At 39.9% G+C, this 27,917-nt stretch overlaps 2 protein-coding genes across 2 annotated transcripts; one reads left to right on the plus strand and one right to left on the minus strand.

Annotated features, from left to right (window-relative positions):
• The first annotated feature begins 100 nt into the window (after window positions 1–100).
• On the plus strand, window positions 101–4,279 carry LOC108232913 (zinc finger protein 287). Its single transcript, XM_017411040.3, has 2 exons — window positions 101–538; window positions 1,055–4,279. The coding sequence occupies exons 1-2, from the start codon at window positions 262–264 to the stop codon at window positions 1,945–1,947; spliced, it is 1,170 nt and encodes a 389-aa protein (XP_017266529.1). The 5' UTR covers window positions 101–261; the 3' UTR covers window positions 1,948–4,279.
• Window positions 4,274–27,721, minus strand: nectin4b (nectin cell adhesion molecule 4b). Its single transcript, XM_017411039.2, has 11 exons — window positions 27,367–27,721; window positions 21,101–21,301; window positions 20,129–20,296; window positions 15,552–15,830; window positions 11,694–11,811; window positions 8,907–9,052; window positions 8,135–8,306; window positions 7,840–7,915; window positions 7,455–7,514; window positions 6,284–6,481; window positions 4,274–5,420 (listed from the first exon to the last, which is right to left on the minus strand). The coding sequence occupies exons 1-11, from the start codon at window positions 27,419–27,421 to the stop codon at window positions 5,136–5,138; spliced, it is 1,758 nt and encodes a 585-aa protein (XP_017266528.1). The 5' UTR covers window positions 27,422–27,721; the 3' UTR covers window positions 4,274–5,135.
• Window positions 27,722–27,917: the final 196 nt, after the last annotated feature.

Consider the following 27,917-nt stretch of genomic DNA (forward strand, 5'->3'; position numbering starts at 1 on the left):
CTTAAATTCCACTACGTCACGTTTTCTAGCTGAATTCGAGCCAATCAGAAGCGCCCATGTTATGGTCACGTGATCGTTACCGTTTCCTGTTTCTGTCGCGCTACAGTTTTTTTATGGATTTTTTTTTATAACCCAAATCAGCAAATGTTAACCCCAACGGCGAACGAGCACCGCTGCCGTTTGGTCGTTTGTCCTCACATGAAGAAAGTCTAACGTCCGAAACGTCGTTTGAGCCGAGCGGGGCCGCCGAACCGGGCCGACATGGACGGCAGCTATGTGGCTTTTCAGAGCAAGTTAACCTCCATCATGGAGATGCTAGCCAAAGCCGCCGTGGTGGAGCTCAGTAAGCTGTGGGAGGACGGCTTCGCTGTCATTCAGGTCGAGCTCCGTCGGAGAGAAAGCGAAATTAAAGCTCTGAACAACAAGCTGATGTCGATGGAAAACGAGCGTTTAATGTCTCGTTCTCTGGCTTCAAATAAGTCCTCATCGTTTTCCAAGAGAGATCAGCAAAGCAAGCTGCTGCCGCCTGCTGGTGATGGTAAGAACTGCAGCTGAAGAAAAATCAAAACAATCACTAATTGCTAAATTAAAGTTAAATAAGTTTGAATCGACTGATTCAAGTTAGCACTGTCAGTTCTTTAGCCGACACTTTAAACACTCAGATTAAATTGTCTAACAATTTATTATTGTCACTGGATTTAATAATTGTAGCAGGTGCTTTATCTGAAAATTTATCATTTACTGTAATAATTTTAAAAGAATAAGAGTGGGGTGAAGGTTTTATATCTAGTGAGAAGTTTCTCATATTTCTCTATATTAAATTAGTGTTTAAACAAAAATTCAGTAAGGGATTATTTCAATTTTTAGCTTATCTTCTTATAAAGTCATTGAGAAATGGATTATATGTTTTGTTGCATCTTCAGAATTCAAACCTGAATCATATTGAATTTAATGACTGCCTTATGTACCATTGCAGTTTTTACACTTTAAAATGATTTTGCAAAGAGAAATTTCTGCTTCAGTTGTTTTTAGAAGGACTGCTTTGTCATTCCAGGGCCTCCAGGCGATTCAGTTCAGGCGCTGTCTTCTGACCAGAGCGTTAGAGATGAGGTCAGCTCCTCAGTGAAGAGCAGAACTCCTCCCGCTCAGACAGAGGAACATCAGACAAAGCATCACAGATCTGACCCGTGTGAGGCTGAAGACAAAGACGATGAAGACTTGGTTGTCAAGCTAGAAGATGACGACGACGTTCAGATTGTGGAGGAGGCATCGGAGTCGGACCCCAGCGTTGGCGACGCAGCAGTTCACCAGGAGGAGGAGCAGAACCAACAACCTGCTGAGGTTTTGCAGGACCAGGAGAGCCAGCAGTGGTTGACTATTTCAGTGGGAGACAGCGACACAGCAGATGACTCCGACTGCTTCTATAAACCAAAGCAGTTGGACTCAGAAATCTTGCTCATTCAAAATGCCGTGGACATCTTTGATAACTCGGCAGCGGCAGCGTATTCTGACAGATATATGAGGGACGATGGGACGGTGCAAGGTGCCTCTGGTAAATCCAGAGCGCCCGTGACTTTCAGCCAACCTCAGCCAAGTCACCAAGCTGTAAATCAACCAGAGAGAGACGTGCCTGTTGGATTCCTTTCAGAAAAACAACAGCAAACCAAAAACGCGTCCCCCTTTAGCCCGGAGAGCAGACTCTTTCTGTTGAATGACCCCGAGTTGCACAAAGCGGTGGCGAGCCGCCGCATTAAGGAGAAGTGGTTCATCTGCCCGTTCTGTGGCAAAAGCTTTGATCGCGTCAGCCACCTGGAGATTCACCAGCGAATTCACACGGGGGAGAAGCCGTACACGTGCGACATGTGTGGCAAGTGTTTTTCTCAGAGGAGTAACCTGCGCACCCATCAACGAACTCACAAAGAAGCACTTGCTCAAAATGCAGTTTAATTAATAAGCATTGAAAATAAGGAACAGATGGATGTTTCTGCATTTTTATCGTACTGAAAAACTCATTTTACTGTGCGCCTTTTCAATAGACTTCAACTTTGACCTTTCTTGGGTTGTAAGAACTAAAATGGATCTCTCTGATCTGTTTAAATATCCTGCAGAATATCAGATTCTGAACAACACTCAGACCCAAACCCTATGCACCTAAATGAATACTGATTTTGACTTTCTATATGGAAGAAATAACTCATCTTGGTCGTAAATGTTTGGCTAATTGGGTGTGAGTCAGTTTAGTTCAGAGACGGTAAGAGAGCAAACAGTATGGCTGTCAAGCTTTTAACATAGCTGGAGTATTAAAATATGCTCTATTTTTGTGCATTTGAAGGCAAATCTTGAAAACACAGCAGATAATCTACAACTATAATTCAAAACTACACTGCAACCTTTGTTTGGCCTGAAAAAATGATAGTTTTCCCAGAAATAAAGGGCTTCTAGAACCAGCCAGAACCACCGTACACTTTTATAGAATTACACTCTAATTTAAAACGTGTTTTTCCTCAGACATAACACATACTGCAAGCGTGGTTACATGTATTTCTCTTGTGTAAACTGAGACAAATATCTGGGTTTTTTTTTAGATGTGGTCCACTGAAGACGTGTTGGTTGAGGTATTCTTGCATTCATCACAGTTTAGATGCATATGATGTTGTTTTTCTTATAAGAAAACACGTTTTCCACACTGTGACATGCAGAAAGATGGGAAAATTGGGACGCTCTCTCAGGAGTGTTATTCCTAAAATATTCCTTTTTAAACTCGGATAGTTGAGACCTGGTGACGGTGAAGTCCAGAGCATTTTGCCTGTTGAGCCATTCGTTGGTCTCTCACTTACAGACAGAGACCTGAAGTCCTGCAGAATATAAATGTTTCTTTATCGGGGAAATAATGTAATCGAGAACCAACTCATATTGATTTGCAGGGAATTTTTTCTTGAGTTGGGGACACATTAACCCATCTTATGGCAGCTAAATGTGTGAATTGAGGGTTCAAGTTTTTGTTTTTTTCCTTGTCGGTGCTCCTTAATTTACAACAGAACCATGTTTTACACCAGTTTTAAATCCAGAGAAAAATCGTCACATAGAGGACAGGAAAGTGTTGAATTTCACACCCCACAGTATGAAGATAGAAGTTGTTAAACAGCTGACGTGGCTCGCCTCTAAAGTTTGGTATATTTATTCGTATTCAGTTCTAAAATAATGGGTGAGATGGTTGTTTTACAGGGTGGTATACGTGTTACTGCTTCCTCCTGGAGGTTTAACTTTTGTTTTTACCTCTTGAATCTTTTAAATGTGCCTTCTATTTTATTTTTAATTCTGTCTTAACAAATTTCCACTCTCACTTTCTTTCCTGCCGTTGACGGGATGATGAGTCCATAAAAGTCAAGAAATGATAACTTTTAATGAATAATGTTACATTTTTCCAGTTTCACAGATAAACACTCATATACAGTATGAAGCACTTTACAGTGTATTCATTGTCACCTGACAGCTTTTATAAAGACTTTATTCATAGTTGGTCACGGTTGTCATTATTTGGTTGTTTCTTTTCGTTTGTTGCATTTTTCCCGTTACGTCCACGAGTGGAAAAAGTTTCGTTTGTGTCCATTTTTCACCTCAAAGTTCCACTTTTGGCCTTTTTGGCAGTTGAAGGTAGCTGTTGAAGGCAAGACAGTAAACAGAGCAGTTCTGTGTGCTCACATAAACAAATAGCAATGAGCCATAACATTATGACCATCAACGAGAGCAAATAGCACCATCAAGCTTGCTGCAATGTTTTAAATGTCTTACTGGAACATTCGTGTGGTTACAATCATAACCGCTCATCTTGGTTCATATGTCCAATGGGCAAATCCCTTTCCACCAGTCCAGCAGACTCACACTGGCCTTGATTCCTTCATCTGGTTCAGATGATAGTGACGACTGAAGAGGAGGGAGGAAAATGTGGGTTTTTCACCACCGATATCATCACCGCAATAATACAAAAATATTATGTGTCGCGAGTTTTTCTGCAGCCTTACTCGAGAGGGAAAAATATAACCTGGGCAGTTTCGAACTTATAAAATAACTGGGTTGTTGGTTTGATTCTGGCTTCCCTGACGTGTCCTTGGGCCGGACTCTGAACTGTGCACGGTCCAGTCCGTTCGGCACTGGGCCACACAAATAATAAATACTTATCTGTACATAGATCTGCAGGGTATTTTATTTTGAAAACAAGCTACTTCCATTCATGCCACTTTCTAGCATTAGAGGTTTCACATGTTTGCAATCCTACAAGCTAATCCGAGCAAAAAAGGCGTCTATTTAATATTACCCACCTGCCAATTTTTTTTTTTTTTTCAGAAGTAGCCATTTGACAAGTGGGGTCTGCTAAAAACTGCTGAGGAATGGTTAAAACACATACAGTTCATCATCCAGCTGCTAACTAACGGCATCTCTGAATCTACAGAGACCCCAACCCGTCCTCCAACTGACCTAAAGTAAACTACGTCCCAGGAGAAGATCATCCGTCTGACCCTTAAAGTAAAGATAATTAATATTAACCCAGTTAATGGAAGGAAAGTGGTCATAATGCTATGGTTTATTGACTACATATAAAATATATACACACAAATTCACTTCCTAACTACTTGACTCAAATGGTTTCAGTAAAACCAAAACACCAGATTTTATGGGACTTTTTGTAAAATTTTTCAAGTGTAATTCAATAAGAGCACCTAATATTTAGTACTCAGTACGGTCAACTTTGTGCAACAGGAGTCGTGATTCATTTTATATGTTGGGATAATAAGAGTTTTACTCTTAGAGTGCCTTGATATTTAAACAAAAGCAAAACTTTTAGTCTTTGGATTTCCAAAATATTAGATCAAAAATAATCCAACCAAGAGCTTTCCTGTATGTGATTCCTTAGAGTCATTTCATTTCTTGTAACAAACAAAAAAAAAGGCATAAAAAGAACCCCCCAAATAATTAAAAACCTTCCAGTAAAAGATAACAGTTCAAAATGTCCCATAAAAGAAGTAAAAATGTGCACTTTTTGTCTCTGAAGAGTCACACACTCCGTGTGTTTCACAAGAAGTTCGTTAAGGTTGCAGGGATGCAGGCGGCGTTTCTTCTGGAGGAGAGTCTGAGGTTCAAATGATTTGGGGCTGGGGGTGCAGCAGAATGGCGTTGGAGTGCGGCCTCGGCCTGAGGAGCCCGTTGCTGAAGTAAAAATGATTGGCGAGAGCCTCGGAGATCTGGTAGGAGCTGCAGCTCTCGTCGTCCTCCTGTCCGTCCGGCTCGGACTGGACTGGAATCCAGTCTCCTCCAGGCGGGGGGCTTCCCTCCTGCAGGTGGCCCAGGTCGGGCTCTCTGGGCCCGACGCAGTCGTCCTGCTGAGCCTTCAAGGGAACCAGGGAAGATGGAAGACCTGAATCCTGGAAGAAGCATAAAACAGCATTTCAACTTCCTCCAAAAGGCAGATAATATACTTCAAATAACTAAAATTAAAAAGATCTTATACGGCCTGAAACCCAGATTTAATTTATAAAAATATATGTATATATTAGTTTGAATTTGACACCAGCAACACATCGTCCACTGCCTTTCATGTCAGAGTTTTAAACTAAGATCATTATGATGAGAAATGTTTTGGTCAAACCTTGGACTTATATGATGTGTTAGTGCTGGATAAACGGTTCAGGATGATTCATAAATTTACAGATAACCACCCAAACTTTATATGGTAGTTTAGTCATAGTAAGCTAAAGTTAATTGACTATGGCAGCCATCTTGAATTAGATTTGTTTACTTTTGGAGTCAATTTTAGTTGCACATCCAGTGAATACTTTCTGAAAGTTCTATCAAAATCTGTCCTGTAAATCATGAGATATTTTGCTAACAGACAAATAAGTATGATGCCAAGCAAAAACCTTGTGCTGAGCTCTTCAGTACGTGTCCGGGGCAATGCTCAGCTACTACCACGCCAAATTTGAGCTCAATATCTGCAAAACCGATGGAGTTACAGCCATTTTTGTTTTTAAAGATGTCGTAAACTTTGATTTTGCTCTCATATGATATCTGAGTATTAAAGGTCATGTGATTATTTGAAGAATCTTTTATTCAGATATAGATTTCCCGTTCTGAGTTTCGCTCCCTGTTCTTTGTTTGCCTGTTTTGAAGTATTTTGCTTCGTCTCTATGACACCATCAGCGACGATGCCAACTCGGAGGTGAATCAACGCGTCACCACGTCACAAACGAAACCACATTTCTGCCTGATGTCCCAGAGTGACACATACCAGCGACATGTTGCTGTTCTTTACGTACGACTCCACCCTCCGCCTGCGCTCCTCCTTCTCTCCATCCATCTCCACGGCTCTCAGGCCCTGTCTGTCCTCGTTCCAGACCACCGGGCGTCCATATGCGTCCCGCTCTACGCCTCCAGACCCCCACTTCCCGCCCAGAGTGGACTGGCTGTCTTTAAAGACGGGCCGCTCCTGCAGCAGACGGAGGAGGAAGTTACAGCACCGACAGGAACCATTTAATTTACTCAATTACCAAACAAATTAGGCACATTTCCACCTCTTTGATTAAACAAATGAAGTCATTTAAGGGAAGCAAATTCCACTTTATTATTGTTTTTGGTTTAAATTTGTCCTTTCCTGTCTGAAAATCAAAATATGCTGCAAACATCAGGAACATTTTATTGTTATTTGAGTGCAAAAGCTTCCAAATGACCTCATCTTTTACAACTGCTTCACTCATGTATGGCAGTTTTAAATATTCTCCCTTAAACTGCTCATTTTTCACAGTTTATCAACTAATTCCATAGTTCCTATTTTGTTTTTCACCTAGTTTTTTAGTAGTTCAATATTTTCTGACAATCTCTTAATCCTTTACATTTGTCCTGTATGTAAAGGATTAAGGTGTGGTGTGGTAGTAGCTGACAGTCATTCCCATCACATGCTCTGAGCACTAATAAATCATGTGAGATTATTGTTTAAAACTTTTGCACACAAAGCAGCAGCCGATATACATTCCTTTAAGAAGTGCTGGTTTCACTGGAAATTAACTTGTCCTGTTATTCTGTTTACGTGAATCACGCAAACCTGAAACAAACTGATTTCATCTTTTAATTTACTTCAGAGGGTTTTTTGTTATGTAATGGTTCCCAAAGTTGTTCTTGAAACACTAAGAATGGAATCAGATTAGTGTAAAGTAAAATAAAAAACAATTTAAACAGCATATTTTGCCCCAACTGTTAGTCGGTCGTAAATGAGTAAAAGTTCTAATAGTTGGTGAGGCTGTTTGGTAAATAGCTGATCAACAAGGTTTGTTTACTTCAATTAATTAGCAATAGCAGAGGGTACAAATGTTTTCTGCTTCAATTTTGTGGGTCAAAAGCTGCTCTGGAGAACCCATTCCACCTGGAGAGGTTTTTAATTTTTCGGTTCCAGATCAGAAACTCACCAGAGACATCTGGCTGTTTAACGCCCGCTTGTCGATTTTGACCAGGATGTATTCTTCACTCTGGAAAGTAAAGAGGACATTTGATGAAAATTAGCAAACATGGATGCAAAGACACTGAAAAAAAGCGAGTGGATCAGACGTTTATAAAGACTGTGTCATCAGTTTGAAGCTGCTGCTGCAGCCTGTAATCATCGACCTCCGCAGCAGACGGAGCTGCTGACTTACTGCCGGCTCCGCCCGGGCAGGACGGGCAGGACGGGCGTGTCGGCCCCCATGTCGGCCCCCGTGTCGGCCCCCGTGTCGGCCCCCGTGTCGGCCCCCGTGTCTCTCACACTTGCAGGTTATTGTTCTCAGAAGCACAGCCTTTGTGTTCGTGTTTGTATACCTGCATTCTGGGGTCTGAGCTGACAGAGTTCAGCCTCCTGAGGGAGCCCGGCCCTGACAGGCTGTTGATTTCATCCCTGGGAAAGAGAAAAAAAGACGCATATTTTGAGGATTTATGGAACAGTGGTGTGTCTGGAAATGTAATTTTTTAAATAAACAGGTCATGCATTTTAAGGGTTTAAAACACAACAGCTAAACTAAACTAAACATTTAACAGACGATCTGTCATCGGAGATGACGCCGTTAATGAGGCATCTGAAAGTTTATCACAGCAACAAAAACTTCGCTCTGCTCACGTTTTCTCCTTCAGCTGCATCTTAAGGTTTTTGTTTTTCTTTTGATGTTTGTGTCTGACCAGCAGGACCACAGCAACCAGAACCACGACCGCCACTCCGGCTGCAGCGCCGATAATGATCAGCATCGTGTTGTCAGCCGCGGAATCTCCACTTTGTCTTTGCGTTAAAGAAACTATGAAGGCAGCAGAAAAAACACAGTTAATTAAAGGCCTGGCTTTTCTTGAAGGAATGCATGTCACCCGCTGCATTTCATGTTGAGAACTGATGGATCAACCTTGGAAATGATATTAATGTACAATCTTGTAGTGTTTGTTAGTAATCAAAGAATGTGTTGAGAGTAACTTTCAGCTACTACCACACTAAATTTTAGCTCAATATCTTCAAAACTGAGAGAGTTTCCTAAGCATTTTTTTGTTAGCTAATGCTGATTAGTTGTAGCAGCCATCTTGAATTGGGTTGACTCCAATCAGGTCTAAAATGACATCCAATGATCGCTGTCTGAGAGTTTCATTAAAATCCGTTCCCTGGATCAGGAGATATTTTGCTAACAGTGTAGACATTATACTGTAACTTTCATCCAGGAGTTTTTAATTCAGTAGGTTCATGCTCTAAGTTCACCACATGAGGGCAGCATAACTTCTTACAATCAAAAGCAAAATTGTTCTTAAAATTCAACCTTTAAAGCCTGCAGATGAAGCACGAAGCAGCAGGACAGTCGGTTGTTCACCTGTTCATTTATTTTAACAACAAAACAAAACCTGAGATGTCCTACCTGATAACAAATACTCTGCTTTTCCTTCTCCCACAGAGTTCTTGACTCTACACTCGTAGACCCCGCTGTCATTCTCGTGGAGGGCCCGCTCAAAAACAAGTTTCTCTCCACTCACATTCACCCCTTTGGGCAGAGCTCCTCCTTTCCTGCAGATAATCAGAGAAATATGTCAATTTAATTCGCTGAGATGTCAACAAGAGGTGAGCCATGCAGAAGACATGAGTCACTGCTTGAAACAAAAGGAGTGACTCATTTAGGCAAACCTGAATTCCAGTTTTAAATCTTCTTAAGTAACAGTATAAAATGCTACAATGCTTGGTTTGCATCATGGAAGATGTGTTTTTAAATAATTCCAAACAAAGGATTACAGCAGGTTCACAACAGAGTGAAACTAATAATCGACACGAACCAAAACCTGCTGCTCGGTGATTCGAGCAGAACAAATAAACTCCAGGTTTGGTGGCTGCAGAGTCTTAAACTGCAGCTGAAGGCCTCACATAAAGGAGAGCCAGTTCCTGATCGGGTCCACTGAGACGGGTCAAGTTGCCCCTGGTTTCAATGCGCTGCAGGGGCTATTTAACTTTCTGCTTTACCCCCCCCAGAACCGGAGCGGGCTCACGTTTCTTCTCTCAAAGCCCCACCTAGCTTTTTATGATCGAGTCGCACACAGAGATATAATCTAAACCAGTGGCGATGGCTCAGAATCCACCTTCAGCAGCTAAAATGATCCAAACACACACACACCTACACTTCAATGATTTCATCTCTGCCAGTTAATTATCTCTTTATCAGTTACATCAGAGTAAGTGAAACTACACTTTTGTTAGTTCACAGAGCAAAAATGCTGCAGTTTCGCAATAAAAGCTCAAAGATTTCCAAATTACAAGACTTCCTGGGCTCCAACGTGCATGCTTATGGCTCTATTCTGAAATCTTTACATGAAGGTGTTTTGCATAATATACAATTATAATCAAAAGTTGTAAAAACCATACATTTTCACAGCATCAACATTTTTGCAAATTGCATCCTACATACATGTTGCACTCTGTGAAATCGTCAATAAAATCCTAAATTGTAAAAGTCTTACATGTTCAAGACTTCAAAAACAAGAGGGGTTTGACCTTTGCATCACGTTAAACAAAAGTGGTATTTTACACCTACAGGTATGAGGGTGAGAATGGTGGTGTTACACCACCGACTTGCAGAGCCAGATCACCGAGTTTAAACCCCATTCACTCAACATTTTCTTCCAGATTTGCTGTCAGATATAAGTGATCAGAAATCAATGCATACATGGTTAGGGTTAGTTATCAGTAAATAACTGTCTAAGCTTATAAATATGACTGTTTGCCATGTTTTTTTCAATCCTTCCTCAGTAGTAGTCTTATTGGGCAGGGGGCTGATACTGTATGAGGAGTCTTGTTGAGGTGTTAACTGAGCTGCCAAATGCTGGGATGCAGATTTAATCTGTTGTTGTAACAAGATGAGTAGTCTTACTTTACCTGGTCATAATGTTGTGGCTGATCAAGACTCAAAGCTGGGCTCTGGTTCATTATTCTGAAATTGTTCCAATATTTTAGATGCCCTTCTTCACAGACTGGTGCCAATTTTTACTTCTGAGAGATTCAGTCTCTAAAAAGCTCTTTTTACTCCCAGTTCTCTCCCTGACTTGTTGGCAACTAACCTGATTTCTTGCAAACTGCTTCTATTGTTTGTTCTACTAACTTTTACAGCCTTTTGTTGCCCCCATCCTTACTTATTTTAGATGCATTGCTGCCATTAAATTCAAATTTTTCTTTTTTTATTTTCTAAAAATGGTACAATTTATTACTTGATATGTTTACTGTTTCATTGTGAAAAAAATACAGGTTTATGAGATTTGCAAATCATTGCTTTCTTTTTCTATTTCCATTTTATACAACATCTCCACTTTTCCGAACTGGGGTTGCATTTACTCCTCCTCTGTTTGGATTTCTGTTACATCAACTTTATGTAACCTTTAATCTATCATTTCATGCACACTTCCTTGTAAAAATAAAAAGTGACACATTTTCTGTTTTAGAAACAGATCAGATTAAATCTGAAAGGCAGAGTTTTCTTCCTGCCATAGAAATAGTAAAAAGATTGATGTTATTCTTATCTGTGGGAGGTTATTTCCCAGAAAACGTGGGATATTTTGTGCTCAAGAATCTGTGAAGGTGAAGCATTTTAATCCAGAATCATTTTAATTTATGAAGATTGCCTCATGGCTGAATATTTTTTACCTCAACACCAAACAGCCCAGGCAGGGCTGGAACGGCTGCAGCAGCACCTCTAATTAAAGCCCAGACCCTGTGTTTTACCAGACATTAGAGTGATATTTAAAGTGTGGCTCTGTGATTAAGTGCTTAGTATGTGACTCCTGTTCTTCCTCGTGTCTTTCATTCCCTCCCTTGTGTGGAGAAAAAAAAATCTCCCTTCCCAGATTCTCTCACTTCACATTTTGCAACTCGACACCCCGGCTTTTCTCCTGCAGTGAATCGAGCAAGCGAGGAAAAAAAAAGGCGTCCCACTTTAAATTCAAGTGCGCTTCTTTGTCTTTAGACGCCGTGTAATCCATGCGTACGCACCGAGGTTTGTATACGTTTTCAGTCACATTCCAGAGACGTGTAAAGAGCAGTTCGGCAGTGCAGAAAGCAGAACTGTGAGGTGAATAAAGGTGTAATTGTCTCACTCTTAAAGGCAGCCAGACAGACTTAAAGAGCAGGTTTTGTTTGAGTAGCAGAAAAAAAAAAGTGATGACGGTACCATGTCCAGATGATGTTGTGAGATTCGGGGTATCCCCGACCATTGCAGACGAGCTCAGCTTTCTCCAAACCCACATACCAGTTTCCAGAGGGAGAGGTGATGGTGGGGTATGGCGAGTCTGATAAAAAAAAATTAAAATAAAATAAAATAAATACAGATGTAAGCATGCAGAATCCAAAAAATGTTCACTCAAACGCTGCGTTCAAGAGCAAAAAGCAGAACGTTTGTTCTGAAGTTTTAAATATAATAATTATTAATGCACTTTAATCAGTATATTACATATAAACATTTTTTTAACTGTATGTTTTACTTTTATTTTTACCAATAGAGGCATTGTATAATTCCACGAATTTGTCATTTCTGTTTCAAATATTTTGTGAGTTGCTGACAACAGCAGCCCTTTTGTCTGAATGAGAGTCTGACGTGTGTCCAGTCTGCAGGATCTTTCAGAAAAAATGCATCTTTTCAACTTTCAGATCTCTCTTCATCATTTTTTATAAATTAGAGGCTTATTAACACCCACTGCTGAAGGTTAAGGCAATAATGTGTGTGTGTTTGTTTGGACAGTTAGTAAAATATCTCATGAACTTCCAGGTGGATTTTAATGAAACCAACCCAATTAAAGATACAAAAATGTCTATAAATCAGCCAATTCTACAAATATTGAGCTTAAATCTGGTGTGGTAGTAGCTGAGGCTGATCCCTAACTCGTACTCCGAGCATTAAACAACCATCTGAGATCTGCGTTTAAAACTTTACCATTAACTGTTAGAATCAGCTCCGTCTGTTAGCAAATTATCTTGTGAAGTAACCACAGGTTGAACATCTACAAATGACTAACTGATTCAAGATGGCTGCCACACCTAATCAAATCTAGCCTACACAAAAATGGCTACAAGTCAGGTAGTTTTACAGATTTTCAGCTAAAATTTGGTGTGGTTGGTCGATTCGGTGTGAATGATGCAAACAGATAATGTGAGATATCTTAACAGTGCATATTGTTATTTTCAGGGTTTGATTAAAATGGCTTTAACTCCTCCTTCTTTTAATATAAGATGATCCAAGTTTAAAACTCTGGCATGAAAGATGGCGGGCGATATGCATTCCTTCCAGGAATATAAGCCCCTCGTAAACGCCTGAGGTTTAGGACTCAAGTCCACACCTCTGGATGCCTGTGAGCCGTCCGTTATGTCGGACAGAAAGTTAACTGTTAATCTGAACAGACCTGAAGCATCACAGCGTACACAGAAAGAGTCAAGGCCCCAGCATTCCCAGCTCAGGACCCAATCCGTCGATACGGCCGGCCTGATGTTTATCCGCCCCCTCACCCTTTCAAATCCACAGAAATACGGCAAGGACATGTCAATATTATGATGAAAAAGGAAGATCTTAACAATGCTGGCCCGTCGCCCAGAGAAGACTAACAACAACTGAGTCATTTCTCATAATTCCTCGCTGATGGCGTGAGAGCGCTGGCAGAGGAGGAACACGGTAAACTCTGGTGATGACAGAGATTATTTTAAATCAAAACTACGGCTTCAGCCACCGTAGATCTCTGAGTGCACCTTGAGTTTTATTTTAATTATCAGTGTGAAGGCTGAAGTTGTCCTTTAACCATTATCTGGGTTTTGTTGTCCAAACTAGCTTAAACTTTACAACTTTTAAAGGTCATACATTTATTAAAAGCAGCTGACCCGTTATTATTTATTTGATTTGACCAGAATCTCTCTTCCAGCTTTTCTTTATTTTGTTGGCACTATATGGACGCGTTAACAGGAAACCTTCCTTCACTTCCTGTTCAGAGATCAGCTAATGCGTTTAAATGGATTTCATCATTTAAGAGACGAGAGAATAAGAGCTGAATTTCTGAGGAAACGTAAATGGAGTGAAATAATCTTTTAGGCCAAAATGCAGTACTGTGCAAAGGTTTGAAGTGACTCCCTAAGTCCCGCCCAACGCCAAAAAGTGTTTTTTACGACAGCAACATATGACAGCAGGTCTGAAAGTCATGTCTTTGAGAAATAAAAACAAAGACACCAAACTGTATTTTAGACGAGCATCATCCTTCAGCTGATCGTCTATAGGCCAAGTTTTCATTTAGTAGCTCTTTGTTGTAGCTAAAATACAGTTTTCTGTTTACCAAACTGGATTATCTTTGATTTTTTTCATAGATTTAACTAAAAGAAATGGGAACAGATTGTGCCTATGAGACAGAATGCCACAAAGAGCCTAAAGACACCACTTAAATTTGTTTTATTTTTGTTCTGTTTCGTTTTTTTGCCAAGTCATCTGTTGTGTGTCAACACAAAACTGGTTCATCCTCTGAGTTAAAGCACAATATTACAGCAGATCAAATGATTGGATTTATGTCTGCAGTTTGATACAGAGCAAATTAAACTTCTCTGGGGAACAACTAATTTGATTTTGGAACATATTTTTCATTTTCTTTGTAGGTTTTTTCAGTAAAATTAGAAAGATTCTTCAGTTTCCTTCAAAATGCTATACAAATCCTTTAACATATTTAATTTCCTTTTTTTCCACACAATAGGCTTTACTTTGACATCCGGGGCTCTTTGGTTTCTTCCGCTGATTTTCACAAGTGCAGTTTTTGTTTTCTGAAACTGTTGTGTTGTTTGAAAGTTTAGTTTTCGTTGCAGCGGTTCCCAACCCTGGTTCTCGAGGAACTCTATCCTGCACGTTTTCATTGTTTCCCTGCTTTTCAGCAGCCTGTTACTCACTCATTCATTCATTCATTCATTCAAACCAGGTGTGTCAAAGCAGGGAAACACCTAAAGTGTTAAACTCCGGGCCTCGAGGCTCCGCTCTCCTGGGAGTTTTAGGTTTTTCTGCTCCAACACACCTGATTCAAACGGTTTAATCACCTCCTCACCAAATCATCACGTTCTCCAGAAGCAGGTCCACAACTCATTCATTTAAGGCCCGGTCCCAATACTCACACTACACACAGAAGGGTTCGTGTCCGCAGGTTACAAGCATGCAAAAATTGAAGAATTAGGACAGCACAGGTTACGTCTTCTACCTGCACCTCTGCGTCATAACTGCGACATCCAACAGGGCGGACCGGTCGCTGTTTTGGTATTTTAAGAAGGTGCCAGTACGATTTTAAAAGTACAATATAGGTATTTTTGCTTTCCAAAGTTGTTGCAAATGTGGTTTGTTCTGACTTGTTGAATATGGAGCAAAGTTTGATAGTATTCACACCTGTACAGCAGAGTGAAACAATTATTATTTTCATAGTTAACACTTAAAAACTGCTTTTTTAATGACAGACGCAGCTCGCTCTGTCACTACTGCCGTATTTCTGCTGTTTAATTCAAAACCCTTTCATTATCAATAAAGATAATAAAAAGAAAAATTCAAAACCTCACAAGCAGCGATGAATTGTGGGTAAATACTTCGCAGAAGTCCGCATGGATGCAGGCTTAGCCGAAGGCCGGATGTAGTACACAAAGGGGGCGGGGCTAAAGAGCACTCCGGAGAATTGGGACACACTACACACTCAAACCCTTCAGCATGAACGTGCATTTGAAGGACACGAGGGTGGAAGTGTGAGTATTGGGACCAGGCCTAAAGCATGCAGGAGAGCGGCCCCCGAGGAACGGAGTTTGACACCTGTGACTTACAGCAGGCAGGATGGCGTCCCTGAGGACCTGGGTTGGGAACCACTGATCTAAATATTGTTGTGTTTTTGATTTTGTTGATTTTTCCTCCAGTGTTGTGATTTGCACATCAGGGTTTCACTCATAAAACCGTTATTTCTGGAGTTTAAAAACAAAAACTGCTTCTTTTCCACACTGTGACTTTAATGTATCCAAAAACATCACCGCCTGTACTCACACTTAACCACCAGGTTGTAGGAGATCCTGCGTTGTTTCTCCATGTCTGGATGAGACACCAGGCAGTCCAGCTTCTTCCCGTTCATGTCGCGCATCGGGTGGAGGGAGTACTGGATGGACACGGATCCACCTTCGCTGACGCGGCTCTGGGACTTGCCGGGCAGGTCGGTGTCCCAGGACAGCTCGGGGAGCGGGCGGCCCACGGCTCGGCACACGGCCACCACGCCGTACGGCTGACCCTCCACCACCTCCATTTGGTCCAGGGAGAAGATGGGTGGAGCTGAGAAGAGAGAAGAGGTCAGTCCTGGTCGACAGCAACTATAAAGCAAAAACTTCCACCGAACAGCCAACATGTCCAGAAGTGAAACAAGCTCATCTTCAGAGTATCGCTCAAAGTATTTAATAATAATGATCATTTGATACAAACAACGGTGATTCTTACAGACAGAAGTTAGAAATCTGTTTTCAAGTTCACAGACAAAGACTGACTTCATTTAATTACTGAAATAATTGTATGATTGATGGTTCAGAAACAACACTACAGTCATCAGGTTTCACTTCTTTGTTTTTCTTTCTGTACCTTTTTGACATGTAGCCATTTTGTTATTTTACCCACTCAAATGTCAGAACGTTCAGCTCGTTCAGGACATCATGGCTACGGCTCTTGGTGTTATTATTATACATTTTAAAAGAATTAACTTGCCTCATTAGCTTCTTTAGGTTTTAATTATAGTTCTGCTAGTTTTAGTTACCATTTTGCATGTTTTTAGCTCCTGTTCTGATCGTTTTAACCTTAATAATTCAGTTTCAGCTTCTTCAGCAAATTTACCAAAGTCGCTCTGCACTAATTTACCACAAATTCAATATAATTCCTTTAATTTAACTTTTATGTTTTACTTAAAACTGTAGAAAAGCAACAAGAACCTTCTGAAACATTTCACAGCTACTCAGGTTTGTTAGCAACACGGCAAAGTAAAACGAGAGTCTCAGAGCCCCTGAGTCTTTAAAATCCAGGAGAGTTTCAATGTTTTGTGAAAAACTGAGTAACTAGTTCAACTAAAGAGTTAAAAAAAAGAAAATGTCATCAGCTGAGATCAGATCCTTCACAGGAATGTCAGTACATGAGGACTGAACGGCAGCACTGCATTAAAAACAAATATGAATGTGTCGTAAAAATCAGGATCGCTTCAGAAAACCAGGGTCAGTGAACGCAACACTTAGATATTATAAATAAGATTCAGCAAACTGAGATATTTAAGATGGACATAAAGAAGATGGGAATTTGTTCTGTGGTCTGAGGAGGAACTTTTTCTGCCATCCAAAAGAGATTGGCTTACAAATTTGAGTGAAAACCATCCAAACCACATTCTGGTTGGATTACAGCGGCTGATTCTGCGGTAAAAGAGTCAAACTGGCTGCAGTCCAGGTCGGTTATCTACTCAAAACATTTGGGGTTTTAAGAAATGACAGATATTAAAAAAGGAGGTTTGGGATGATTTGTTCATCAGAGTCAAACAAAAATAAGAAAACACTTTAAAAAAAAAAGAGAAATTGCAACAAATGGTAACGTCACGGTCCGATTTCTTCAATTATTTTGCTTATAATTTTTTTAAAATTGATGTTTTTCTTAAAAATCATACATATTTGATGTTTTCTTTTTATGTTACACAAAATGTGTTGTTTTTTTGTGTTTTTATTGCATAGACAGACCTGCAATCAGCCCAAGCAAACCAGGGTTTCATTACAAAAGTTTCTTCGAGGTTTAGTGTTTCATTTCATTTAGTTTCGCTGTGTCGAGAAATCTCAGCAATTTACAGAAATCCGATGCTGAAGCCATTTGTTTCGTTTTAAAAACTTCAGTTTGCAATTTAAAACCTGAGGTGTTTGCATGTAAACACTTTTGTTTTTGCTTCCCCATCCATCTCCGACTGTGATTCACGCTGCAGGAGTCTGAATCATTAAAGAAGTAAATCGGCGTTAAGGACAACAGTTATTATGGATTAACTTTGAACTGAACTATTATAAACTGAAACCCCAAAACAAATGACATCAGGGTGAGGCTCAGCTGCAGGATGGTACCTGCTGCTAAACGTTAAAACAGTTTTTGCTTCGTTTAACAGACTCTTCTTCGGTGTTTTGCTTCACAGCATTTTGACATGTAAACAGGAGAAGATGGAGCTCATTACAACAACCTTATGACTGATAGAAGACAGAGTCCCAATACAAGGTAGAGAGAATAAATTCATCATTTTTGGAGGAGAAACAATTAAAACTCAATCAAATGAAAAGGCCTAGAATTCCTTAAAGGAATGCATATCGCCTGTCGCCTTTCATGAAAGAGTTTTAGACTAAAATCATCCGAGAAGGGTCAGAGTTATAGCCGTTTAAACCTGGTAAATGACATTAAGAGATATTATAGTGATCAGAGTCAGCAGCTACCACACCAAATAATATCCACGTTTCTGTAAAACTGAGTTAAAACCATAACTAGTGCAAATAACAAACGACGTCTGTGATGCGTTTGTTTCTTTCCGTTTTTCTCATTATTTCAGTTTTGTCCTGCAGTAAAACAGGTGACAGGGTGAACGTTGGTTCTCCACAACTAATAATGTAATTCGATCAAGATTTTTACAAACAGAACAGGTTTAGTGTCTCATTTAGTGCAAAGAATCAGTGAATTCAGTCAAAAACCTGCAGAAACAGGTCGGTTCAGTCTTCAGTGCGTGTACAGGTGTCCCGTGTGGATACTTTATATGCAAATCTGCATTTTGCGGCTGAATGTGTCGCAGTTTGAGGGAATTCGGAGCTGGAGGTTGTCAGTTACTCGTCGGCGTGTTTTTGTTGGTCTGCCTGATCCGAGGCGTGCCGAGACACGTTGAGGCCCGAAGCGTTGTTGTTGATGACTGGCAGCGAAACGAGAAAGTCGATTGGAAGTGATAACATCGTTCTAATATTTACGTCTTTTAAAAAAAGGATCCACCCAGAAATCTTTTATTCCCACAGCTCGAAAAAAAATGATCCCGGCTGGGATTGTTTTACAGTTTAATCCACGCAGGAGGAGACTGCGGCTCAGAAAAGTTCATCATGGCAGAAAACGTGCTATAAAAGATTTAATCTGGTATTATTTGTAAAAACCATTCCAGTGTGGTGCAGAACTTTAAAGTATCGCCAAATCAATTTAAGACTTTTTTTGGTACCCGGAAGTGTTTTTTTTTAACTATTAGCTCAGTTTTTTTTTTACTGTTTTTAGTTCAAAAGCTGTTTCTAACTTCTTTTTTTTTACATTTTCTTTAACAAAAGAAGAAAAACAATTAAAGTGGGTGTGGTTATACACAGATCCTGGCCTTCATCCAACAAACCGGAATCTCTTAATCTAATTTGATGAGACTGGTAGTGTTTCATCTTTGAAAAACACCCTCACCTTTTATATTTTTAACCCAGTGTTCCCTTGCTATTTTAATCATGAGCCACTAAAGGCAGAGCTGCAGGAATGTTTTTGCCCGGCTTGGATTTGTTGTGTTGGAAGACAGAAGTCATCTGCAACACAAACATTAAAACACGACACATTGTGCAACAGCTTTGCCTAAACAACTGTTAAAAATCAGTGCTGTCTGGTAACATTTAGTCAAACTCCCTGAGGGTAATCGCTGAATGTGCATCTGTAACTCGTTAACATCCAGGATCGACCCGATTCAAGATGGCCGCCACAGCTAATCAACTTTAGCCAACACAAAAATGGCCATAACTCAGTCAGATTTAGAGATACAGAGCTAAAATCTGGTGTGATCGTGAGAGTCATCCCCACATATACTCTGAGCATCTTGCGAGATCTCACATTATCACGTGAGATTAATAATTAATTATTTACAACAGTGGTCTCCAATCCTGGTCCTGGAGGGCCACCATCCTGCAGGTTTTACTTATTTCTCTGCTCCAACACACCTGATTTGAATCAATGGTTGATTAACAGGCTTCTGCAGAACATGAAGAGGTGATTTAACCACTGAATCAGGTGTGTTGGAGCAGAGAAACAAGTAAAACATGCAGGATGGTGGCCCTTAGGACCAGGATTGGAGACCCCTGATTTACAAGGTTTGATCAAAACGGCTGTAACTCTGTTCCTTCTCATTATAAGATGATCTTCATCTAAAACTCTGACATTAAAGGCGACGGGCGACGGGCGACGTGCATTCCTTTAAGCTTCTTCCTTTTTTGGAAGAACAAATTCAGGAGTTTAATGGGTTATTTTTGTGCAAATAGTTTCAAAAATCAGAGCTAAATTCTTCAGCTTTCCCTCCGACACCTACGCAGTGTTTTGACAGCTGGCCTCTGGTGTCAAAGAAACAACCAGATTTGGGGATTTTGCAACCATTCAAGGATTGAAAGTCTTGCATTTTTTACATGCATGTAGAAGGAATTTAATCAAAAGGCTAAAAATTTTATCTTTAACCTTTTCACCTCCTAAAGAGAATTTACAGCCACGGGTGTTAAAGGGTTGAATTCCACCTGTTGGCAGTTCTTCTTGGCTGAACCTTCTTTCCAGCAGCTCTGACAGGATTAGGGAGATCTGAAACTTACTCCAGGCTGAGAGCTCGATGTGTCTCTCGAAGTTTCCGGCGGGGAAGGTGGAGATTTTGCAGGAGTATTTGCCTTCGTCGGACTCCTGCGTGCTGAGGATGAGCAGAGCCGAGTCCTCGGTGGGGTTGGAGCTCTCGAACTTCACTCGGCCGGAGTAACGCCCGAAAGCTGACAAAAACAAAGTAAACTGGTTCAGCCTTCACAAAGACGAAACACAAAACAAAAAATAACATTCTGACAGCCTATTTCCACTTGGTGAAAGAAAAAAATAATAACCTAAATGGTTGGACTTTTCTTTAAAGGGCGGGTCTGTGACATCTGTCTGTTTGCAGTTCATAAAAGATGCACAAAACGACAGATTCCTTTTTGTAATCTCACTTGAAATCCTTTTGTAAAACCATCCAACACACTTTACCCAAAGAATTACAGCAACAATAATGAAGTAGATGTTTGTCTCTTTTGCTCTCGTGTAGATTTTAAATTTGGAATTTTGTTCTAAATTTAGTAGCTGTTCAGGCTGCGATATATTTTATGAAACGTTAATAGCAGATGGAAAAGAACCGTTACTACAGCAACTAAATCCATAACATTCATGTCATCAAAATTAAATCTGTTAAATATTAAAGTTGAAGCCTTTAAATAAGAACAGAACAGAGTCAAAATGGTAGAAAACAACCTGGAAATGTTGTTAAAATACAACACATTAGTTTGTTCTGCTGAGATGTTTGTAAACAGGAAAGTTATTCAGCTCGATCGCAGTCAGCTCCACCGGTTTTACGCAGTAATTAAATGCATCAGATTATGTTTTGACTCCTTGAAATAAATGTTTGCACTTGACACAAACATTGCAGTTATAAGTGGAAAAACTGAACAACATAATATATATTTTTTAAAAAGCTCTTTGTGCTTTTTCTAAACTTTAATTCTGCAAAAACTGTTTTTGGGTAAAAGCTTTAGTCACTGCTGATTTACCCGTTTGTCCTTCGGCGAAGTGGGCCGTGATGATCTGTTCCTTGGTGCCATCGGGGAGCTCCTTGCTCCACGTGACCTGCACCACCTTCTCCCAGTCCTTCACCTTGTACTGACACGGCAAACGGGTCTGAGACTCGGTCTGGGAGCGGAGGGAGGAGACGGCCTGAAGAGGCTCCACGAAGTCACCCTGAACACTCGCCACTGAGGAGAGGAGTAACAAATAAAAACAACTTTGACATTTGGTCGACTGCATTATTTTAAAAGGAAGAGACCATTACGTGCACGCTATGTTGGTGAAGTTACAGGGTCATGGAAATTTTGAGCTAAAAATGATTCTGTACTTTGAATGTTAAATTTTGATTAACATACCGCCTCACCTGAAGCTTCCTAATCCAGTCTGAGGTACATTTATGGTTATGTTCAATAATAATGATAATAATCCTCTGAAAATAGTCATTTGAAGTCCTGTTTTCAAGATGCAGAAACACTGTATGCACATAGATGTTTTCTTTAGAAAAACCAACGACCTGGCTTGTTAAAGATTACTGCTTGGCTCAACATTTTCTCCTAATGACACACCTACAGTTGGTCACAAGTTCACCAAACCTGCTTATTTTTTTTGGAAAAGAACGTCATGAAGAAATCACAAACTTCACAAAGAAAGCGGAAGAAGGTCTAAAGGTCTGGATCCACATTTCCATTTCATGTGCAAACTGTTTCCTTCACTAAGATGATATTTTTGTGAAGCACTTCTATCAGAGATCCCCTGGGGCGCTTTAGTAACAGCAGCAAAATGAAGTTGGAGGTGGTTTCTTTTATGCACGTTGTCAAATATTTGGCTAATTTTTACATATAAATTACAGTTTGAAGTCTTGTATGAAACTGAGCTGAAACTACTGTGACATCAAGATGATTTAGAATATTCTGAATGTTTTTACAGGCTGCAGAGGTAATCTTCTGAACAAGAGTCATCAGAGAGGGGGTGTAAACGGATTTATTCCTTTTTCCAGTTCACTCATTCATCACCGCCAATCAGGAAATGAGGTCATCCAAACAAACTTAGCATGCAGACTCTGTGCACTTTTTATCTGTATTTGTTAATGATGCAAGAAGGAAATTGTTAGGTTGAATACGTGATAAATAGTCCAGGATGTAAGTCGCCTCTCACACACTGGAGATGGACGCCACCTCCTCGCGACTCTGACAGGAAAAAAGCGGGTAAAGAAAATGAACGGATGAATGGATGGACCTGATATATAAAAGATGAACTCAAACACGTGACACACACAGAAGACCACGTGGTGTTGGTTCCAAAACATATCTGATTAAAACTGACTCCAATTAAAAAAAGTATTTCTCCCAAAAGTTATTTTTATTCACTTCTTATTGTGCTTGAGGGTATCCTGAAAAATGAATAAGAAAAATAAACAGCCTTTAGGACACACGTGTCAAAGTCAAGGCCCGCGGGCCAGATCCGGCCCTCTGTAACATTTAATCTGGCCCTCTAGTCTGGGACAGATCCAGTCTCTGATTCTTATTTTGCTTAAAAAAACTGAGCCTAATTAGTCACGTTTTCTCTGACAGTGACTTAGAAGCCAACAATATATAGTTTTAATTTCTGTATGATCAGGATTTTGTTGATGGCTTTTTAAAAAAATGTTTTAATGTTAAAAAAAATTCATTTAAAAGCTGAGTGAGGCGTAAGAAATAATAGCTAATGATGAGCTTTTTGAAGTTTGATCTATTTGTCTGTGTTCATTAAAGTCTGTTTGCTCTAAATTCTGTATAATCTGTAACTGGGAAAAGGTCATTGATATTTCTATATGAATGATTTAACATAATACATCTAAAACCAATTAATTTATGTATTTTTTAATAAATATTGATCGTGATTGGCCCTTGGCTAGGACCAAATTTTTAATTTTAATGAGGATTTTAGGTCATTATCTGTAATATTAGCTAAGTTATAGTCATTTGTGTTTTTTTAGCAGCTATTTTTGGATGGGATCAACAGATGTACCTTTGCCAGGCAATAATAATTAAGTCAATGGGTGATATTAATAAAGCTACATTCGTCTCCTATGATCATTTTGTGTTTTTGTAACACAGAAAGTCCAGACATATCAACAGGAAGTGGATTGTTGTTCCTAATGGAGGAATCAGAACACCCTTATTTTGAAAGATCTCCCATGTCTTTTGAAATCAAGCCATTATTTTGCAAAAAATTTGTCCTGTTTTTGTATTTAATGGACAATCACATAAAGTTTGTTTCATTTGTGCCTCTTTTTTGTGCAAAATTCCTAAACATTGGACAGTTTAGTGTTAAACTTGACAATTATGTGCACTAATTGCCTTGAGTATTAATATTTTTATATAATAATGACTTTTTGCAACTCCGATCTTTTGAAGCAGTCGCACAAAGTGACTAATTTGTTTTATAGACTCACATCATGACATCCTTCTTAATCAAAACTGTCGAAAAGCTCATGGCAGTTCCGACTGATGACTAAGTCTTTTATCACACCTGTCGAAAACTCTTCATTCAACCGTGGGACACAAACAGAAATGGGTGTGAGAGCGAGCGGCACATCAACAAACTCAAACAGGAAAAGACAAACATCTGAACTTTGATTTCTGGGGGCGAACGCGCTTATTCCTTCTGTGGTTACTGATTCACGAGCTTCAATAAATGATTACAAAAACACCGATATGGGAGGAAAACTCTCACAGATCCTAGACATCCAGCTCAGGAACAAAACGATTCAGAGGCGCAACGGGCCTCTTCTCATCTGATCAACAAAGCAAAAAGTGTTGGGGATCTGATTTGAGGAAGAAAAGGTCATGAGATGGACTCTGACTCAGACACAAAGTGACTTTAGAGGAAGGAATGAAGCCAGAGGTGAGACGAGAGAGTAAAACATCGAACAGAAAGAGTTAAACACTCCTCGCACACTTTAGACAAACACCAAGATCACTTGAGCGTCACAAGGCTGCCGTACAAGCTTTTCCTGTTCACTCAGAACCAGAGTAACCTTATCACACCTGTGATTATCACACCTGTTGAAAACAAAAGTCTGATAAGTGCATCTGCGCTGCTAAAAGGGGCGGCGAGGAGTTCCCGCTCTGTCAGTGACTTTAATCTCCACTCAAGAAGGAAACAAAGGGAGACGAGCAGCATTAAGGATTAGTCATAAAAACAGGAAGTTGGGCAACATGTTCTGTTTCGAGCGTAAAGACGAACAAATGTGACCGAACCACATTCTGCTCCGCCACTTCGACGCTTCACACCCGCAGCAAACAAAATGCTCCTGAAGTATGTGGACACCTGAACACAACACGAGGATGTCTGGTTTCAGCCTTTTGTTCTTGCAGTTTCAAACTCCTCCACCTCATTCAAACTGCAATGGACTGGGTTAAAGTCCAGGCTTTTATTTTTTTTTATTTTTTGCACAAAAAAAAACCAGTTCCAGGACAGAGAAAGCATTCGGGTAATTTTAATGCAACTGAATAATTTTCCACTCCTTAAAAGAAGTCTGCTTGCATTTGCAAAAACTCTTTTTTGTTCTGCAGGGAGACAAGCAAATCGTTTTTGTGCGTCAGTGAAAAGGTTCCTGCAGCAATAAAAAGGCAGAGCATTACTTGAAAGAATGCATATCGCCCGCCGCCTCTCGTGCCAGTGAGATCTAAGATCATCTCATGATGAGAACCGATGGAGCCGTTTGGTCAAACCTTGCAAATTAAACTACGCACAATTTCATGCAATAGTTGCAAGATCTGTTAGCAGCTTGAAGTACGACCTGAGGATAAAGTTAACCGAGGCATTCTTGTGTTGGTTAAGGGTGATTAGCTGTGGCGGCCATCTTGTTAATCAGTGTTCATTCAAGGATTACTTTCTGATCGTTTTAATAAAATCTGTCCAGTAGTTCATGATATTTTGGTGAAACTACAAACAAACACAGACACCTTTGGCAGCAGCTGATAATGACAAATACTGGGATAAAAACTGGAAATGCAATGCCTAAAAGTAATTTGGTTTTCAAACTCTTTATAGGACCGATTGAGCCTTTTTTACAGCTGCTTTTACACATGAACCTGAAATGTGAAAGAGGATTCGTCAACAAGTCTGTTTCATCACAGCTGCTGGTCGGACGTTTATTTTGGAAATGGCAGATTTACACCTAGAGATAAACTCTTACAGTGTGAAATATGAGCGAGGGAGAAGCAGGAAATGATTCAAAAATCTGATTAAATGTTTTTTTATTTACTGCGTGTGAACAATAACATTTGAGGCTCCCTGATAATTTATGTGTAGAAATCAATTAAACATGTATTTGATCAGAAATCTACAAATATCAGAAAGAATCTAATCTTAAACAACGACTTGATTTGAGGTTGTTTTTGTTTTTGAGTGATTTTAACAGATGGTTGAATTAATAAAACAAAACAATCGCACGCAAAAAAATGGAAGAGGATGTTATGAACGTTTGCGTTTTCATCCACCCATCAAGTGGATTTCTGAAACATTTTAGGACTGGCGTGCACGTGTGAACACAGCGTGCGTCATCAGCCACTTTGTTTCATCTCACATTTCAGAGAAGAAGAATAACGAGATAAAATCCAGTCTTTTATATTTTAAAAAGATGCAAAACCACGTTTCCCTGTTTGGTGCACAAACTGAAACAACCTGAAGTCCAGAGAAGTTAAGAGACTAAAGGTTTTATTCCTTTTTTTTTTAATCCAAACATCTAAGTGTTTGTAAAATAAGAAGACGAAATCATAAATTTTATAAAAACTCTGAAAGCAAGAGAGCAAGACAGATGAAGTTTCAAGGTAGAAATAAATTAAACTTCAGTGATGCTGAAGAGATGACGGTTTACATGAAACACTTTAATTTTACTGCAGGAAGGTTTAAACTGTGCAGCCACACCTGAAAAATCATTAACGTTTCCTCTCACCACAGACGTTCGTGACAATCTGAGCGACACAGACCTGTTTGGGTAACGAGGCCTGTGGACTGAAGGAGTCAACGCAGAACATTTTGCTCAAATAAAGTTTCAGTCAAAAGACAAACAGAGTTATTATTGTTCTCCTAAAGTAGCGTGACTGATATTAAAAACAGCACAAGCGTGTCATAAACAAGCACTTAGACCCCACCTGAAGGGTGCAGTTTGCTTCCATCCATCTGTTGTTGAGAACATCCTCTGCTACTCAACAAATATTAATACCTTTGAGATCATTGCTTCACTGTTTGGAGCGACTTGTTGTCAGGTCAGGTCTTCTTGTCAGGTCCAACAGAGACGTCACTGGAGCCGCTTCAGGAGACACCAGAACACGGACCGGTTCTCTGAGATTCACGAGGTTTCTGAGAAAATCCTCGACTGCTTCTTTTGGTTTGACTCATTACAGGTTGTAATTTTACTGAATCGCTCATAGTTCTTCTGTTCTCTGCCTTTTAGTTTAACATCACAGTAAATAGCTGATACCAAACTTTCTTTTGAGTGCCTCCAGTGGTACTTGTATCACAGTTTAAGAACTAAAACACTGAACTGATCTTACTTGTAATCTGTGAACATTCAAAGGAAGCAAATGTCATCATTTGCAGAGAAATGAAAGAAAAGATAAAGAGAGAAATAACTTCCACAGCAGAATGATTGCAGCATTAGTAGTGCTGGCAAAATACCCTAAAAACGCCACAAAAATAGAAGACTTGGAGAGGAATAAAAGGGTTAAAAGCTCCCAAACAAGAACCGAAAGCTTCTTGGCAGCAGCAGAAAACATTTCTATGATGTGATAGCTGCCGAGCAGGTTCAAGCTTTTCCTTCACAACAGGAAAAGATTTTAAGACAACTTTGTTGGTTTTAACCTCCTAAAGCTTGAAAATGATCCAATCAATCACTCCATAAGGCTTAAAAACACTTAAGTTTGTGGATTTTTTTGCTTTGTGGTCAAGTTTGACCCACAAATACATCAGAATAAAAACAAAATAAAAGTTCAATAACATGATTAACAGCTACATACTTGTTTTCAAAGGAAACCCCATCAAAGGGGTTTGTGGCCAACATGTTAATTAGTGGTAATTATATCATTAAGCAACTTGAACTCCAAGTAAACAAAACGAAAACAATAAAATCTGTTCCCTTTTTATCAAAATTGAATAAAATATCTGTATTCTCAAACTGAATTTGAAAAAATAGGATTACAGGATTCTTATCAGTGCTACAAAATGTCACTTTTTTAGATAAAATTGAAGGGGAAATAAAACTGACCAGTTAGAAGAACCAGCAGGAGAACCTCTGCCTGAGTCCAGATCCTCTCCATCATCTTCAGCCCCACAAATCTAACTTTTCTCTTTAGTCTCGTTTATCACAACTTCATCATGTTCCAGTCCTGAGTTCAGAAACTCAGTCCGCAGCCACAGACGCGGCAGGTGTTTCCTAAAGATCCAAATCTGTCCCGTTTGTCCCCAGGTGAAGGTCCAGCGTGGTTCCAGGAGCTCCAACCTGCTCTGGCTTCATCTCAGCTGAACGTAAAACTCCTAAAACCCACTAACTTTTCCTTCACTGCAGAACGGAGCTCCTCTCTGACACACAAACCTGCCCGTGTGTCACACAGACAGAGGAGCCGCAGGTCGGAGCCGCTACACCTGTCGTAGGCCCCGCCCATTCAGTAAGAAGCCGCGCCCACAACCATGCTGCGTTCAGGTGACTCTGAAAAAACGAGCTTTCGAATCTGCAACGCTCCACCTCCTGTTTACAGCATGAAAACAGAACAAGTGACCAGTTAAAATGAGGTTAAACATTCTTACCTTAGAGGTGGA

The sequence above is a fragment of the Kryptolebias marmoratus genome, linkage group LG20, assembly GCF_001649575.2.
Source record: "Kryptolebias marmoratus isolate JLee-2015 linkage group LG20, ASM164957v2, whole genome shotgun sequence".
Taxonomy (NCBI): Eukaryota; Metazoa; Chordata; class Actinopteri; order Cyprinodontiformes; family Rivulidae; genus Kryptolebias; species Kryptolebias marmoratus.

Excerpts from the sequence above, each read along its gene's own strand:
- LOC108232913 (XM_017411040.3), top strand. The coding sequence starts at position 262 with ATGGACGGCAGCTATGTGGCTTTTCAGAGCAAGTTAACCTCCATCATG. Across the intron at positions 539-1,054 it reads GCTGCCGCCTGCTGGTGATG|GGCCTCCAGGCGATTCAGTT; the intron begins GTAAGAACTGCA and ends TTGTCATTCCAG.
- nectin4b (XM_017411039.2), bottom strand. The coding sequence starts at position 27,421 with ATGATGGAGAGGATCTGGACTCAGGCAGAGGTTCTCCTGCTGGTTCTT. Across the intron at positions 15,831-20,128 it reads CATCGAGCTCTCAGCCTGGA|CTCCACCCATCTTCTCCCTG; the intron begins GTAAGTTTCAGA and ends CTCTCTTCTCAG. Across the intron at positions 11,812-15,551 it reads CTACAACCTGGTGGTTAAGT|ACTCGCCATACCCCACCATC; the intron begins GTGAGTACAGGC and ends TTTTTTTATCAG.